The sequence below is a fragment of the Sinohyriopsis cumingii genome, chromosome 17 (genome assembly GCF_028554795.1).
Source record: "Sinohyriopsis cumingii isolate HCF-2022 chromosome 17, ASM2855479v2, whole genome shotgun sequence".
In the NCBI taxonomy this organism is placed as follows: Eukaryota; Metazoa; Mollusca; class Bivalvia; order Unionida; family Unionidae; genus Sinohyriopsis; species Sinohyriopsis cumingii.
Window position 1 is genome coordinate 102,682,162 of NC_142977.1, and position 18,773 is coordinate 102,700,934.

At 35.6% G+C, this 18,773-nt stretch overlaps 1 protein-coding gene across 3 annotated transcripts in view; it reads right to left on the bottom strand.

The window, feature by feature from the left end:
• LOC149779574 (autophagy-related protein 9A-like) overlaps positions 1–18,773 on the bottom strand; it is a 96,571-nt gene that overhangs the window by 53,473 nt on the left and 24,325 nt on the right. For all 3 annotated transcript variants that reach the window (XM_089940316.1, XM_089940318.1, XM_089940317.1), the window contains 5 exons: positions 17,225–17,360; positions 13,997–14,099; positions 9,766–9,865; positions 8,906–8,955; positions 3,355–3,445 (listed from right to left, as the gene is read on the bottom strand). In XM_089940316.1, the coding sequence (XP_089796442.1) occupies positions 3,355–3,445; positions 8,906–8,955; positions 9,766–9,865; positions 13,997–14,099; positions 17,225–17,360 (480 nt within the window). The remainder of the gene's footprint in view (positions 1–3,354; positions 3,446–8,905; positions 8,956–9,765; positions 9,866–13,996; positions 14,100–17,224; positions 17,361–18,773) is intronic.

The window sequence follows — 18,773 nt, forward strand, 5'->3', positions numbered from 1 at the left end:
CTCACAGAAATGATTGTGGACAAAGCTGTGATGGTAGATTGACATTTTTGAATACAAGAGGGTATATTAGACATGAATTTCGCTTTACAAAACTTATTTATTTTGTATTATTTTATTAAAGTGTTGCCAGGCATTAGTGAAATTTTCATTGAATATTTTTATTTATAGTGTACTAAAAATGGAAAGAAAATTTAACGAAGCATATGACTTGTTATTACAAGATGATAATTTGATTTTTATTCAAATTTCCAGGTACTAACAACAGCTTTTAATAATAAAACAAGCAATATATAAAGGTAGATACTATTACCAATTTTGACTGCGATTTTCTTCTTTAAATTCAACAAATAGGGGTTACTTTTGGGGGTATTTTCTAGTTTAAAAAAATGTGATCCATTCCCAACCTGTGTGACAAGTGGGTTCACGAGTTACCTGGGCAGATGATATCTAGGCAGTTGGTTATTCTTTTGTGCACATCAGCACAGAGAGTCCCAAACTAGGATGCATCTCTCCTTGGCAGTTGAGACTAGATCAGTCTGAAAGCTGGTGAAGGCTGCTTGCTTCCTCAACTCCCTATTATCCTGCCAAACAGCAAAGGTATGCCAATGGGTGCCAATTGGAGAGCTAAGGAGAGATGGGTTTTTAGCACAGACATGTGTCTTGTCTTACCATATCAAGAGTTGCTGAAGCTGTCAAGGCATTTGTTATTATATATAGTGTGTGTATGTGTGTGTGTGTTTGATTTGGATTTTTAATATAGCTTTTATTTTTAAAATCAGGCATATCGCTATGATGTCTGCAGTGTGGCAGTTTATAGTGATGTCTAGCACTGGGGCATCATGCCACAGACATGTAGCATGATATTCCAACCAGTCACATTATACAGACACCAGGCCAACCAGTCCCAACATTAACCTCTTAATGCCAAGTGCCAAGCGAGGGATCTGTTAGTACCATTTGTATGGCTAGGCCGGGGTTCAAGGACACAACCTCCCGCATCTAAGGCGGATGCTCTAACCACATTATATAGTGTGCTGCTCTGTTAATAACATTGGCAATCCATGCCATGGACTCCCAAGCATGGTCGCTACCTCTTGTTTTCACCCAGTCAAAAAAACTGATAGAGAAACCAGATCAAAGTCATGCCCATGTTCTGTACTAATTTGGACATGGCATGTAGGACATTCTTATCCACCTTACAGAACAGTGGGTTTGGATATAATCACTCCTGCAATATTATTATACAAGGATGGCAGCTCAGTGCTAAATGTTTTATGAGTGGGAATGGTACCACCATGATGAAAAAGATGCTGGTAACTGGCTTTCCAAAAAGAAAGCCTTGGAGTTGCAAAGATCCCATATTTTGTGCCAGGCAGTCACAAATTTCCTTCATCTTTGCTGATGAAGGCAGGAGACAGAAAGATGGCCCAAGTCTACCAAGGCCCTGGCTTTATAGGCTTGGATTATCACTGGCAGGGCCAGTCACTCAGAATTAGCAAAACCCAACAGGTCTCCTCCACAACTGCTTTGAACCTTGCAGCTAAACTCCATCTACTCCACTGTAAAATCAGAGCATGGTAAGTCTTCAAGGTTACCGCCTGATTCACAGCTGGGGTTGTTCTCCTCAGGCATTGTGTCTACATCAGTGTAGAACTTTCCCAGGGGCAGGGACATGGCAATGTCAACATCACTGTGTAAGTCCTTATACCTCCCCAATGGGTATGTCATCAAGAATTGCATCAGTGGCTGGGCATGAATGCAGGTTGTCTTGTATTTCCAGGAAGTTAGCTGGACAGATGGCTGGATGGTGTGCTGCGCCTTTGGTTCATTTAATGACTAGACTAATAGCATAGTTATCAGCTGGTCAGTTGTTGCCTGACTGGTAGATGCAGTGAAATGGATGGGTTGTCTAGCCAGATCCCCAAATAACTCAATGAATCATGGCGTGGTCAGCAGGCATACAGCACAACTTGATGAATTGACAGATTCATGACCCGCCATGAATCTGCATGGCCATCCAATCAGCAGCCAGAATGGTAGTGTATGGCCTGAATGGCTGTCAAAATGTATCATCTAAATCTGAAATATACTCCATGTGTGTTGACTTACAGGCCCTTAGGCCTTGCTCATATATGCAGTAGACACCCACTGGGCTGTATAATAAAGGAAGGACAGTCTCCTGAAAACTCCAAGCCATCATTAGAAAATTGTGAAATATGATGGGATCAAATTTACCTGAAATTATCAACTGTGTCATTGCCGCTTTCACTAGTAGTCTTGTTCATAACTCCATCAATGGCTGTGAAGAAAGCAGGGCTGGCAACGACACAACCCTTTGTTCTTCTCTCTCAAGTTGTCCCAATGGAATGGTTGCAGATGGCATTGTTAACATCACTTTCAAGGGTAACCACTATATCCCCAACTTAGCTGGCACCAGTGATAATGCTTTAGGATGTAAACTCTGCATATCATATTCCATCACTCTGGACTTGACGCATCTATGTTTTTTACACTCCTTCTCAGCATGGTACACCAGGCACCTTCCAACAACAATGCACAAATACTGCATGTTGTAACTGAAGGACATTTGGAACACGCTAGGCAGGTATCATGTGTTTGCACTATGGCTTTGCATCTCCTGCATTTAATGCACCTGGTCATCAACAAGTATCACTTTCCCATGAAGATAAATATGACCAAACATTCAGAAACTAACAACCTGAAAGTATACACATATGCAAAAACCAAGACTTGCCTCTTAAAAGGTGAGAATTATAAGGCAGCTTGTGCAAAAATATACAACAATGGGCACCCACAACACTGTTGGAGCACTAGGTCTGAAAAAATATGAAGTCCACAGCTGTTAAAAGCATCCACATAAATATTAACAAGTTCAAGAAGTAATAACTGCAACATATTCTCAATACCCTTATAATCAATCCTATACCAACTTCACCAAAAGATGATTAAAAACTTTGTGGATATTATTTGGATCTGAGAAGCACAGGATACAATATTAATTGCATCTAGTGAAAGCTAAAACCAGGTAAAGAACCACAGCATCGTGCTCATAGTCAGGGAGGTAATGGGTAGGAGTTTCTTCCCTTTGTCTATGCATTACACAGTAAAAGTGGAAGTGTTGTCTTTTTCACAATTGCTGGAATCGAGAGATAGCTGTGTTTCTGCAAATATTAATGTAATCTGGGAACATATTCAAGGAGAACCTTATGCTATCGTCTAAAAATACAGTTACTAACACAAGGTGATTTTGATAATATTTGAATTCTTGATAAATTTCAAATCAACAAGTGCACATTCAAGTAATGCCATGCATAGTCAATGATGTTTTAGTACCTTTCTGATAGCTGTTTTCTTCTATGCATATTCTTATCTTTATACTCATCCTTCAAATGCCACTTATTTTCAAATGCTGACCAGGGACCCCCTACAAAGGAAATAATCAAATTACATATTAATCATCAAAAGAAGAAATATTGTACTATATGCCTGCCATATTGTTATGACAATATTATAAACATGGCCACCTTAATCTTCATGTGCATATTAAAAAAGCAAAAAGGATGTCACTACTCTGAATAAAACAAACTTTCTGTTTGGTAATATACTTTGTGAAAATGTGACCAATTTTGTGATAATGTATCAGGTACTATCTAGTAAATCAGTGATAATGCATCAGATACTAACAAGCTAATGTCAAGGAACAAATCAACACCACTTCCAACTACCTTCTCTCCAGTCGACCTTCCAGACATGTTTGCAAATTTCTTCCATGACAAAGTGCAAACCATTAGAGATAACCTTGACACCACAATTTCAACTGACTCGTCGTCACCATACAGTTGGGCAACAGAATTTGAGCGGCAACCATTAGCAGCATTTGAACCTGTCTCTATGGATTTTGTACGTACCATCCTGATGAAGAGTGCACCAAAGTCATGTGAACTTGATCCAATTCCAATATCACTGCTGCTTGAGTGCTTAGATCCAGTATTGCCTTCACTAACTGATGTTATTAATACCTCTCTCTCATCCAGGGAATTCCCATCATTTTTCAAAACTGCCATTGTAAAGCCTCTGCTGAAGAAACCAACACTAGCCCATAACAATTTAAAGAACTACCGCCCAGTTTCTAATCTCCCATTCATATCAAAAATCTTAGAAAAGGTTGTTCTATCCCAGCTTGTATCTCATCTAAATCTCTTTTTAGTAATGTACAATCTGCATATCGCCCTTGCCACAGTACTGAAACTACTCTTCTAAAAGAAGTTAATGACATTCTCTCTGCATTGGATAGCGGAAAAATTACAGTCCTCACCCTCCTTGATTTGTCTGCAGCATTTGACACAATAGACCATGATATATTACTTCACTGTCTCCAGCATGTATTTGGCATTCATGATACAGCCTTAATGTGGTTCAAGTCCTACTTGGTCAACAGGACACAAATTGTATCTGCAAATGGAATACACTCCAGTCCAATTGATCTATGTTGTGTTGTTCTACAGGGGTCTGTTCTTGGACCTGTTCTCTTCATTCTGTACACTCAGTCGCTCTCAAGTGTCATAGATCATCATCCAGTGTTTCACCAACTGTACGCTGATGACACCCAAATATACAAATATAGCCACCCAACTGAAGTTGATGCTACCATCCAAGGTGTACAGAGGTGCATTTCTGATGTGAAATCATGGATGACTCTGGGATGGTCCTGGCTTTTAAAAAGCTGTCGCCCAAAAAATCGCCAACCTCAATATTTTGTCGCCAATTTTCAAAAAGTGTCGCCAAAAAAAGTAGTGTACAGTTTTCCAAGTGTTAATTTAGTCTATTAACGTAACAGGCAATGAAAATTACAAAAGATGGATTAGTTAATACTTTAATTACAACAAGCATTAACAAAATGTTACAAAGTGTTACATGAAGATCCGTCGCGATTTTAGGGCTGCCCACTTGTTGAATGCAGTTTCAAAGTCTAATTTTTCACATCTGTACATGCTGATTCTCATTAAATTCTCGAGAGATGAGATGCAGGGCTTATTTCTGATGTCAGTTTTTATGAGGTTCATCTTACTGAATCCACGTTCACAGTCCTCAGTGCTGACAGGTGACACCAGTAGTCTCTCAGCAGCCCCTCCCCCCCACCCTTTTATGGCTAGCTTCACAAAGCTTGTAGCGAATTGCTTCCTAAATCCCAAGAATGATCACTGAATGCTGTATAAATTTTCTCGACAGGAAAAATAGGATCTTCATTCCCACGAATGAAACTGACACGAGTCAACACCTGGCAATATTGAACCGTATATATAAGCATAAATTCACACCCAATTTAGGGATTCTTTCACTCCTGTATTTTGAGAAATAAATAATTATTAATTATGCAAAACTGCTTTTTTTGGTGCTATTTCTTGTTGCGGAGTTTAAGTCTCTGCAGCCGTAACACGGGACTGATGGCAAAAGGAAAAGATCAATGAGTAAAATGCTGTACTGGCGACAGATGTAATTGTGATTGAGATTTTTTCCATTTGCTTTGTATTTATACACAGTAGTCAGTACTTCAAAGGTTATCAGTTTTCTATGAAGGTTCAGCAAAACTATTGTATTGGTATATGTATAAAAAAAAAACACAGAAGGATTAGCCATACAATTAATTGTATCTGTTCTATTCGCGTCTTCAGAAGTCGGTCAGTTGTAGGTATAGTGCGGTAGCATGATTGACTGTATCGCAGCATACAGTACTCAGCCCAGATGTCAGCATAAGCAGATAATGATGTAACAATGCACTGTAAAGATGGGGTGGTCAGTAAGAACAAAGGATCATTTGTGTAACAGATTGATTCCAATGCATTGCTTAGTCAAGTTTGTGGCTTCCTTTCGCTCTGCCTTTTAATTTATCCAGTCCAAATCCATGATTGTATGTACAAATTAAATAACCAAAAAGTATGTCGCCAAAAAAATCGCCAGATGGCCTATTTTTGTCGCCAATAAGAAAAAAAAATCGCAATTTGCAACATTGGCGAAGCCCAGGACGATCCCTGGATCATGACTTGTAACAAGCTGCAGATGAATGATGATAAAACTGAGGTCATTCTGATCACAACACAAAGACTTTCTCATTCACATCCTTTACCTCAAACAATAAATATCAGCAACGCCAACATTAAATTCACACAATCAGTATGAAACCTAAGTGTTACTCTGGACAGTACTCTCACATTGCACCAACATGTCATGAACATATGCAAGGCTGCATATATCTTGAGCTGAGACGCATCAGCTCAATTCGCAAATATCTTTCAGTTGATGCCACTAAAACACTTGTGTGTTCATTAGTACTTTCAAGACTGGACTATTGTAACTCAATTCTGTCTGGTTCATCTCAATATCTACTCCAGAAACTTCAAAAAGTTCAAAACACAGCTGCTCGGATCATACTCAGAGTACCACGATCAGAGCACACCTCCCCGCTGCTGTGTACCCTACACTGGCTATCCATTCGATCCAGAATCAAACACAAAATTTGTTCTCTGTGCTAAGTTTCACTGTCGGACTCTAGTCCAACATACCTATCTGACCTCACCCATGTGTACACACCAGCAAGATACTTACGTTCCTCTTCTGACAATCGTATACTCATTATTCCCACTATGAAAACAAAGTCACATGGACAGTGTTCTTTTGCATACCAGGGCCCAGCAACGTGGAATGAATTGCCCACCGAACTTAGACACAAAGACACAGTGATTACATTCAAGAGGGCTCTCAAAACTGACTTATTTCGACTGCAAGAACAAACATAAAGACCTAATAATGTTTCCTACCTGAAATATTCTCAGCATGTTTTTTATTTTTTAATGTTTTTCTAATTTCATGGTGTTTGTTTTTGTAATAATATTATTATATGTTTTTTATCTTATAGGTGTTGTCTAATGTTGTAAAGCGCTTATAGCTTCTAAAGATTAGGCACAATAGAAAGTCCTCATTATTATTATTATTATTATTATAATGTATCATGTACTAAGCAGTAAGCCAATGTATTCTGTGATAATAATATCATATATCAAGCAGTAAGCCCAATGTATTGTGATAAAGTATCATGTACTAAGCAGTAAGCCAATGTATTCTGTGATAATAATATCATATATCAAGCAGTAAGCCCAATGTATTGTGATAAAGTATCATGTACTAAGCAGTAAGCCAATGTATTCTGTGATAATACTATCACATAGCAAGCAGTAAGCCCAATGTATTTTGTGATAATGTATCATGTACTAAGCAGTAAGCCCAATGTATTGTGTGATAATGTATCATATACTAAGCAGTAAGCCAAATTTATTCTGCAATAATTTATCAGTAACTATGCAGTGAGCCCAGTTCACTCTGTGATAAAAATGTATTATGTACAATACAATAAACCCAATTCATTGGGATAATATATTAGGTAATATGCACTGAACCAAATTCATAGTGTTATAATGCATTATGTACTAAGCAGTAAACCCAGTTCTGTGATGATGTATTAGGTCAGGGGTTGGCAACCTGTGGCACGTCAAGAGGTTTTGTGTGGCATGCGAAGGGCAGCAAAAATCTCAATTTTAACAGTGTTACTCTCTTACTGGTATAATGCGTTTGTTCATTTTGTAATTAATCTAGAAAAAAGTGGCATGCTATGCTAAATAAGTTGCCAACCCCTGTATTAGGTTCTTTGCAGTGAACACAATTTACTGAGTTAATGTATTAGGCCCTATGCAATGAGCAAATGCTAAATGTTGCATTTAAGAGTTCAATTTGTATCAATATGAAAAAAATAAGAATCCTATAAATACTTACATGAAAATCTAACTTCTATTTTCTTTGTGTGATAAAACATTAAAAAAAATAAGAAAACAAGTGTTTCACATAACCCAGTGTCTCACCTACACCTGAAGGCTTGTCAGTATAACACATGCATCTGATTTTTATAAACTTTCACAGAAAACTTTAACATTTGCTGAATATAAATTTTTTAAAAAATTCTGCTTTCAAGTAGGAAAGACAGGAACTCCTTGCATATGAGTGCATTTAACTTTAGACCTATGGTAATACTATCCCATCATTTCAGTTGAATAATGCAACTGATTTTGAAGATATGGGAACTTAAAACACTTTAACATAAAACTTTAACACTGCTTATGACGAAACACGCTTTACCCTTGAGCAGGCGAGACAGTAAAAAAATATAACTCCTAGCATATGTGTACAAATTTTTTACCTATGGCAATATTACTCCAAAGTCTCAGTTGAGTCAAATATCGAATAATTTCTGACTTAAAAAAAAATTAGACACAAAACTTTCAAATAGTTCACAATTATATTCCAAATAGTCCACAATTCTGACTCAAGCTTTGTGTTTAAACAGACAAGCACAAAAAGAACTATTATATACTTAAGACCCTTAGTAACGTTATCCTAAATTTTTAGCTTAATCAAATGTAAATGATACATGACTTTGAAAAAAACTTTAACAAAGTTCACAATGATGAAATAAGCTTTCTGCTTAAGCAGGTGAGACAGACAAGCCAGGAAGTCCTAGTACATCACAGCATACATTTAAGATCCAACATAATATTATCACAAATGTTTGCGTGAATGCAGCAACTTATGCATAAGATATGTGACTTTCACTGACTTTAACACAAGACTTCAACACTGTCGACAACACTGCGGTCAAGAAAACTATATCTCACCTTGCACAAATGAGTTAAGACAATTTGATATACTAACTTACACCTTAAGATGGTATTTATTGCCTAAGTGTATTTAATCAAATGAACATGACAAATCAAGTCAATATTAATCTGATCAGGATATAGACTTTTTGGATATTATTCAGTTGTTCAATAATACTCACAGAAAAGTAAAAACTCCATGTTGTACTTCAAACCTGTACTTAGACAGACACTGAAAACAAAGAATCATCAGGATAAAAAATATATGAACTGCAATTTGACATAATGATACCAGTAAAGACAAACACATACATGTATAGCATGACATACATACTATGCAAATGTATTTTGTTTTAATATTCATTGCAGTAACTTTCATTATCTCATTAATATATAGAACGGTGATGAAAAATAATGGACCATGCATTTCATGTGCTGAGAATTCAATAGGTATTTGATCCAAAAATTGGAATGAAACCCTGATTTGAGAGAGTAAGAGAGAAGGAACCCATGTATCAAAAGTGCCCGCCTGAAAATGACACAGGCCCAAATTTTGCATTCATGAGTATGTGCCTATGAGTTCGGCAGGCTGAAGTCCATAATCTTAGAACAATTACTAATACTGAAACATCTTCATTTATGCATAAAGACAGGGCTAAGGAGAAACAAAATTTCATTACTTGTCCAGGAGAAGTGGTTTTCATAAAATTCACTTGTCCCATCAATCTTTTCACTTGTCCCAAAATTTAATTCACTTACCAAGATCTGACGAGATGCATGTACTTTAATCCAATGAAAGAACAAATGAAATAATATTACAACATATTTATTTCTTAACAGGATTTAATTGTTGAAATACAGGTTTCTGGATGTATGCTGGGCAACAGGCAATTGCGTACAATCTTTATCAAAAATTTATCTAAGGTATACACTTTTAGGTTTAGTTAAATCAATTTATGGATGTAAACAGGTATATAGCATTAAAAAGTCTATACATGTAAAGTTAGCAGTACGTGTGAGTTTCAACTGCATGACAACTTACTAGTTTCCCACAAATGGTATGTTAAATTTCAGTGGCAGCACAGATTTATTCACCATGGCAATTGTATAATTCTTAAATCGCAGAATACGGTGATAAATATCTGAAAAGAAAATATGAAAATTGCAACAAGAGAATAAAAATACAGCATGAAAGAAAATCAGAAGAATTTATTATTTTTTTCCCATTTTTATATTTTAGTTTGTAATGTGCATGAGGCTATTTTTTTAATTTACAAAATAATTTACTACTACTTTCTCAATTATTAATAATAATAATTAATACCAATGTTTATTACAAGCATGTATCACAATTGACAGAACTGCCATTTGTATTAATTTGTATTAATAGTGTGTTCTGAATGGTTTAATGCCTCTATAAATGGCCTCCAAGAAACTCAAGCTTCCATATCAGACCACTGACACTATATGGGTACAAGTAGAACCCTGTTCAAGGTAGACATATATAATGAATGAGAAACTTCTTAATTAAATGTAAATATTTTACTAATATCCATTTCAACAATTCATATAATTCTTTCATTCGAACTGTTTAATAATCGAAATGTTTTCTACTCAAATCTTACACTGTAAGTAATTTAAAAATGAAGTTCAACTGCATCTATTTTACTCCATTGCTCTTTATTAGTTCTCCTTTATATGTGAATATTTTTCGTGTTCCAACTCCAAGACATGTAGTACTCTGGCTCCCTCTCTTATAAGAACCCCTTTCAAAAGAGGTCACTTTCACCATATCCCATACAAAGTTTGTGCTTTTTTTTACTTTCCAATCTCACCAAGGCAGACCTGCCAACCCTAGTAAGCCCTTCTCAGTAAGGCAGTAGATTAAGTTGGACCAATTTTCAGTAAGGTGTAACAAAATATCATATACTGCTATTGTCAAGCTGGAAAACAGTCATTTGTTCAACTAAAAAGTTTGTAAATTTTACTTGAACCTTAATTATGTGTACAGTTTCCCAAAGTGCAATTCCATAACCTAAGGAGCTCAATGGCTTCTCAAAATCTCTCAACCTGACATTAACAAAATTTTATGTAGGCCGTGGTGACAACAACTGTCTTTCCTACTACACTAAAATCAACACATGATTTCGACTAAATATAATTGTTGCCCTTCCTGACTTTTCCCCCACAAAAATGAATATTCGCTTTAATTCTTCTTAAACCATTTTAGGAAGTTTATTGTCCCTCTCATCCTGACATGTCACTTGTTGGACACCATTTTTTTAAAAATAAGCAAGAGCTTGATCATGCAGATGTTTTGGATAACAAAATATGTACAATTTAAAGCATCTGAGGTACTTCAGTTAGTCTGGTTCCCTGAGGTTGCGCTCTAGTTTTGTATTTTGAGTAGGGTTAGAATTTTAAAGAAAAAGAATTTACCTGGGTTTCCTCACTGTTATACTGGCTATTTAAAACAGGACTTGTATATCTTAGGTATTTTTCAAAGAAGCTTCAATTCCCTTTATGTTGGTGTATCAGTGATGGGTGTAATATGGGTTATAGATTATACAGCTTAACCTTACTTCAGATGTGCACCTCTCAAAAAACTGCTAGCTCTGCTTGGTCATTTTTACTTCCTGGACTTCAGAGGTAAATTTTAAAAATGTGGTGCTCTACAGTTTCATATTTTGCATAGGGTTAGAATTTTAATGAGAATTTTTCTGGGTTTCCTCACTGGTCCTACTGGCTATTTAAAAAAGACTTTGTAGTATATAACAGGTATTGTTCAAAGAACCTTTAATTCCCTTTATTTTGGTGTATGATTGATGGGTATAATATGGGTTATAGAGTATACAGCTTGGCCTTACTCCAGATATGCACCTTTCAAAAAAAGTGATAGCTCCACTTGGTCATTTCTTTTAGCACAAAGGAGCAGTCATTTCAGTTAGCAGTGTGCTTAGATCATGTACAATTTCCACAAGTACAATATCCAAAATAATGTCAGCCACATTATAGCAAAGTAACATAGACGTATGCCAACATTCTCTCCTCTGTGCATTTTTCAAATGCAAACAATTTCACCACACGTCACTCGCAAAAGTACATAATAACTGGTGAGTACCCCTGAAAATGAGCCAATAACTTTTTATATTTTATATATTTGGTAATTTATTATTTGCACTTCATAAGCTGGTCTTGTCTAGCCAGGTAAAATTCATTTTCCCAATTTTAATATCTGCTAAAGATCGTGTATCTTGGACTAATTCGGCTGATTTGTTAAAAACAAGGGAGCAGTCATTTTAGTTTGATGTGTGCTTAGATCATGTACAATTTCAACACGTACTATACAAAAATACTTCAGCTACAGTACATGAAAGTAACACAGGTACAAACATTCTCTCCATTATGCTGCAAATGTGAACGTCACAAAACATCTAGCATTCTCTCAGAAGTTCATAGCTGTAAAGTGTCCCCTGAATCTAATATGAATCTGTGATCCAAATCAATCACAGACAAGCCAGTATCTGGATTTTACCACCAACAATCATATTTTTGAAAATTGTGCTTTTATTCTGTAAGCCCATATTGGATGGGCCATTTCCTTAAGACTTAGCAAAATCTTAACTGTTGGCAGGTCTGCCAAGACCACCACACTTAAAAAGCCATCCTCTTCATCACCGTAGTGGTGGCATTAGTGAAGGGGACCACTACCCAATTTTATATACAAGATATCCTAGGATAAATGAATTCAACAAAACCTTACAAGTCAGGTACCATATCGACTTGGCCTTTGCAATTCTACTCAATACACCTGTATATTTCTGTGGGAATATAACATCAATATATGTTGTGTATAGCTTCTATAACTTGAATGATGTTTTTCTTCGTCTTGAATGAAACAGACCAATAAATGATAACTGTGAAGTGCAGGTACATAAAAGTACACTCAGCAAGAATATGTTAGCTGTTAGGTTAAAAAGAGCAACCTTCCCATTGACTCACATTCTGGGTAAAATATTGTAATAAATGTGTTTTTCAAATATTTTAGTGTATCCAATCAATGTTTAGTGAACATTTTTAAAAAAGGCACCAACCTGGGAAAATAGCCTACTGAACAATGATCCAAGTGAGGTTCGTTTTGCAAATAAGGACTCACTTGTATATTTTTTAGTTTATTTACGCATGTGATATTGTCTCATGATACATACTGTACTGAGGGCAATTTTAAGATGATACAAACTGCAATATATAATGGCTAGTCATACCAACTCTACAAACAAAATCACAAATTTACATCATATATAAATTTAAAAATCCAATAACATCAAAGATGAGCAAAACGAGTATTATTTCAAATAGAACAACCACTGTTCACTCAGCACAATACATAACCCTGCTTATCTAATTAACTCACAAATCCATATGATTTCAATATTATGTCAATATGATATCAATATTATATAATAAATAAACAGAGTTCCTGTTCTCATAAATCTCAGTAATTTCACAATTATGTAGCAAGGACATGAAATTGTTTCAAAGGATCTATCTTCCAGGTGCTTTAAGTAAATGAGCATAATTCAGCAATCATTCCTTTCTGTATCATGATCAGATAATGCATTTTGGGTTGCTCTGGTCCATTTCAGCTTCTAGTTACATATGACAAGTACAACAGACTAGCTTATCACAGGACATTGTATATTATTATGTATCGATAAAAACAGATCACAAGATGGATGTTGAAAATCCTAATTATTTTTGTTTTAAATGGTCACATGGTTTTTAGTGTTTTCATGATACAGCAAGAACTAAATTAAGAAAGGAGCTAAAGCAAAGGAGAGTTGTATCTCTTTTTCTATGTATTATAATGGACACATGTAATGGGTTCACCATGATCTGCTGAAAATTGCACCCATTTGTGAGGAACTTTCAATAGAGTTTACAACTTATTGCTACAAGTTTCACTGTATGTACTTGCTATTAAATATCAAGCCAAACTGCAAAACAACATAGACCCAGATCTGCCACAGCATAATGTACCAGCAGATAAGAATCTATGCTGTTTGTTCTTCTGATTACTCTACAGCACAGACCCAGATATAATGGTATGTTATCAGACTGATGATATGGGGTCTATGTAGTTTGCAGTTGGATTTAACTTACAAGCAAGTATATACGGTACCTTTACTCAAACAAAGTAAAAGATACTCCTGTAAATTTGAAAAGCATAGCAAGAATAGCAATCCATTTAATTATAATCAGGTAGGTCATACCTAACTCGGTCAGTTCTGTTTTATGTATACACATCTGTTGTTCCTTCTGAACCTCTAGCAACTTCCTCTGGACTTCATGCCATGTCATATTGGGCAAATCATACTGAAAGGGCAAGAACAATGTATTGTGTTGAACATGCTCTGGACTTCATGCCACATCATGCTTGGCAGATCATACTAAAATGGCAAGAACAATTTACTGTGCTCAGCTTCCTCTGAACTTTGTGATATACCATATTGGGAAATCATGCTAAAGGGCAAGAACAATTTATGTTGAGATACCTCTGAACTTATGCTATGTCATATTGGGCAAATAATATTAAAAGGGCCAAGAACAATTTATTGTTTTGAACATCATCTGAACTTCATGCCATGTCATACTGGGCAGATCACATTTAAGGGGCAGGAACAATTGATTGTTTTCAGTTTCCTCTGAACTGTATGCTATGTCATATTGGGCAGGTAATACTGAAAGGGCAAGAACAATTTATTGAGTTCAATATCTCCCAAACTTCATGCTGTGTCATACTCAGCAAATCATACTGAAAATTCAAGAACAATTTATTGAGTTCAACATCCCCCAAACTTCATGCCATGTCATACTGGGCAATTCATATTGAAAGGGCATGAACAATTTATTGAGTTCAACATCCAATGAACTTCATGCCATCATAATGAACAAATCATACTGAAACAGCAAGAACAATTTACTGTCCTCAGCTTCATCCAAGCTTTGTGCTATGTCATACTGGGCAGGATCACACTGAAAAAACAATATACTGTGTTGATTAGTTGAATGATGAGATAAAAGACAATTAGGGCCTGAGACAAAATCACTTTCCTGTCATATCAAAATCTGGCAAGAGGTTATGAATTTTCTTTTAATGTCCTCAAAAAATAGTTGCATTGACAATGGTGACAGTAATATTTTTAGTGAGATCATCCATAGCAGGCATGCAACTTGTAGCTTTGTTGTCCTAACTTGGGCAAAACACTCACAAATATACATGTACCAATGATACCAATCTGATTAAAATTTAATTTTGTAATAAGTAGATCTGAAGGGCATCGATCATGTACTACTGACCATTTGATCCACCAATCAAATCAGAACTTTCATATAAATTCTAAATGTGAGAACTGTCATTTTAAACATATCACTATCAACAATAACTGTCTCTAACATGAAATGCAATGCTTTGTCTGATATGCTACAAAAACAACTACACTGGAAATTGCAAAGGTCACCTGGAACTTTTATTAATATCCATCAGGTGCTTGTCAGATCTCCATTATCTTGGAGAATTAAATTTTAACTAAACTGACTATGATGCCAACACACAAAAACTGAAACTAGAACATACCTTAAAGCAAACGTTACTCAAAAGTGTGACCAACAGTTAAAATTATGATGGATGGACAAGGGCCACACTGTATGGGGTGGGTATAGAAAATGGATAAATCAAATAAAGACTTTAATTAAGCTAAAGAAAACTAAGATGGGTAAGGTACTGAAGAAAATAAAAAAAACCCATCAAATATGGTAATACTTTAGAAGCATTCGTATAAGAATGAATACATGCCATGCCCCAATGTGATGATACCACTTGGACTTCTATACAGGTAACAGGATTGATGACGAAGATAAACTTATGTACAAACTTTAAATAATTTTCTAAAATCACAAGTATCAGATCTGAAAAACTGAATTGTTTCTGTACGCAAGTATGATGTTTTATTTTCAGCATCACAGAGTTTAACTGGCTTAAACAAAACTGGAATAAAAACTTTTTAAAAAAATCCCAGCTCCCATAATTACTATGTCTATCACTTGTTTCATAAATTTAAATTTAAAAACAAGTATCTTCCCTAATAAACTGAAGTGTTAGAACCAACTATGTATCAAAAGAAGTCTACTGTTGAAAACTCATTGTCGATATAAACATCCATTTGGAGATGAATAGAGATAACACTATTTTCAAGATATGATTCTCCATTACTGAAAATTAGCTACAAGATTTTCAAGATAGCCACATCGGGGCCATATTGGACATCTGATCAGCACCATTTTCATTAAATAATAACCAGACATCATATACAGTACTCTGGTGAAAACCCCATTCAATATGACTTTCTATTTGAATAGAGATGTGATACCAAGTTTAAGATAACTGTCTTGGTGTCCATAATGGATATCAGATATGCACCATTTTTAATTGGGACCAGCTAGACATCATAAGAAAATCGTTCGTTGAAAACCTCATGTTGACATGCGTGTGTGTGATTTGGATTTTTAACGTAGCTTTAACAAATTTTCAGTCATGTCGCTATGATGTCTGCAGTGTGACAGTTTATAGTGATGTTTAATACTGGGGCATCATGCCACAGGCATGCAGCATCATGTTCCACCCAATCACATTATTCTGACACCAGGCCAACCAGTCTGAGCACTAACCTCTTAATGCTGAGTGCCAAGTCATGTTGATATGACCATCCACTCAGGAGGCATAGATAAGCTGCTGCAGCCATACTGAATAACAGATCAGTAACATTTTTGTTTAGGACCAAAAACACATTACAAGAAGTCTTAAAACGAAAACCCCATGTTGATATGACCATCTATTCAGAAGCAGTAGCGATAACAAGATTTTCAAGATGGCTACCAGCTGCAAACTGCACAAACCCAGATCTGCCATCACATAATGTGCTAGCAGATATGGGCCTCTGCTGTTTGCTTGGAGTAATCAATAGAACAAATAGCATAGGCCCTGATCTCTTGATGCATTATGCAATGGCAGATCTGGGCCTCTGCTATTTGTTAAGAGTAGTCAGTAGAACAAACAGCATAGGCCCTGATCTGTTGGTGCATTATGCAATGGTAGATCTGGGCCTCTGCTGTTTGTTTGAAGTAATCAGTAGAACAAATAGCATAGGCCCTGATCTGTTGGTGCATTATGCAATGACAGATCTGGGCCTCTGCTGTTTGTTTGAAGTAATCAGTAGAACAAACACCATAGGCACTGATCTGTTGGTGCATTATGCAATGGCAGATCTGGGCCTCTGCTGTTTGTTAAGAGTAATCAGTAGAACAAATAGCATAGGCCCTGATCCATTGGTACATTATGAAATGGCAGATCTGGGATTGTGTTTGCAGTTTCACTTGACTTATAAGTGAATACTGGCAGTAAAGACATGCAATGTTCTAGAGTGGAACTGACGACAACTTACAGAAGAAACCTTGAGGGCTGTTATGTAGAATGAACGCATCTCCAGATACTTGAATACATTGAAGATGACCTTGACAACTCTTAAAATCCAGAACACCAAGGCCACTAGGAGGCACGCTGATAACATAAAGTCAAACCTGAAGAAAGAAAGAAAACAGTTACACACTCAGGTTAGATCAACCAATAGACTTGAAGCAATATTATCATGCAAAAGCATTACCCTTTTATATTGTATTTTATTTATAGTGAAGCTCATCAAATGTATTTTTCTACCCTTTTCAGAACCTGATCCTGGGTTCATGGAATTGGGAATTTTTATGCATAAAATGGTAAATAGGGAGAATTGTAATTCTGTTTTTTTACACACTGTTAATTCAAAAACATTTACAAAAAACTATTAACATTTACATATTTTAAATAGTCCATGCAAATTTTGCAAACTATTTAGCTTTGAGTCTATCATTTCACAAAACTTAAATTCACTTCACCTTGCATTAAGTTCATACCCCCCCCCATTTTTTTGTTTCATTGCAAAATAAATGTCAACTTATGTATCAATTTTCCATTCAAACTGAAAAGTGGAAAGTTAGAAAAACAAGTTTTAAGTTCTGTAGTGAACTTTGGTGCTTATCTGATGAGCATGAATGCCAGAAATTACATTGATACCTATGAATTCCCATAAAAAAAAATTCCCGTGATCCTCAGCACAACAACTATACAGTGCAAACTAAAAGTAAGATTCAAAAAATGTAAAACTAAGCAAATTAAGACAATTTTTATTATTTTTTTATATAGTTTTGAGAGAATTTCATTAGTATTTAATCATATAACATGAAAATATGCACAAAAAACCCTAGAAATGTTATGTGACTATTCTGAAGATTATAAAGTTTGAACTTGCTACACCCACTCCTCCCTAATTTCTGCAGCTTAACCCTATTCTGGCTGGAGAGAGGTCATTTTGCCCATATATCAGAGTTCAGCATGGACCTTGTTTATTATTAGCCAGGGTTCCTTAGACTCGTTAAATCCCTGGCTTTATAGTAACTTTCTCTCCAAAAGTCAGTACAGAAAAGGACTTGGTTTTCAATTTAAAATTCTTATTGGAAATGTTTTTACACACAAACTGGGAAAAGTTGAGTTTTGGCATTGAGAATGGGGACAAATTTCAGCTCCAAAACAGGCTCACCAAAATGTCCTGTATTAGTCCAGTAAATTATTGGATATCGATGAAAATTTAAAAAGACTGCACTTATATCAAAACACAAGAATCAAACTATTTCATTTTGGTGCACAGATGAGATATAGTTTGGACAACAAAATGCTGAATATTATAGTAACCACAGCATTGAACTTTACCTTTAGTTGACACGATATAATGTGTAACTACTATTGTGATTACATGCTGTTACATACATACATACATACATACATACATACATACATACATACATACATAAATACATACATACATACATACATACATACATACATAAATACATACATACATACATACATACATACATACATAAATACATACATACATACAT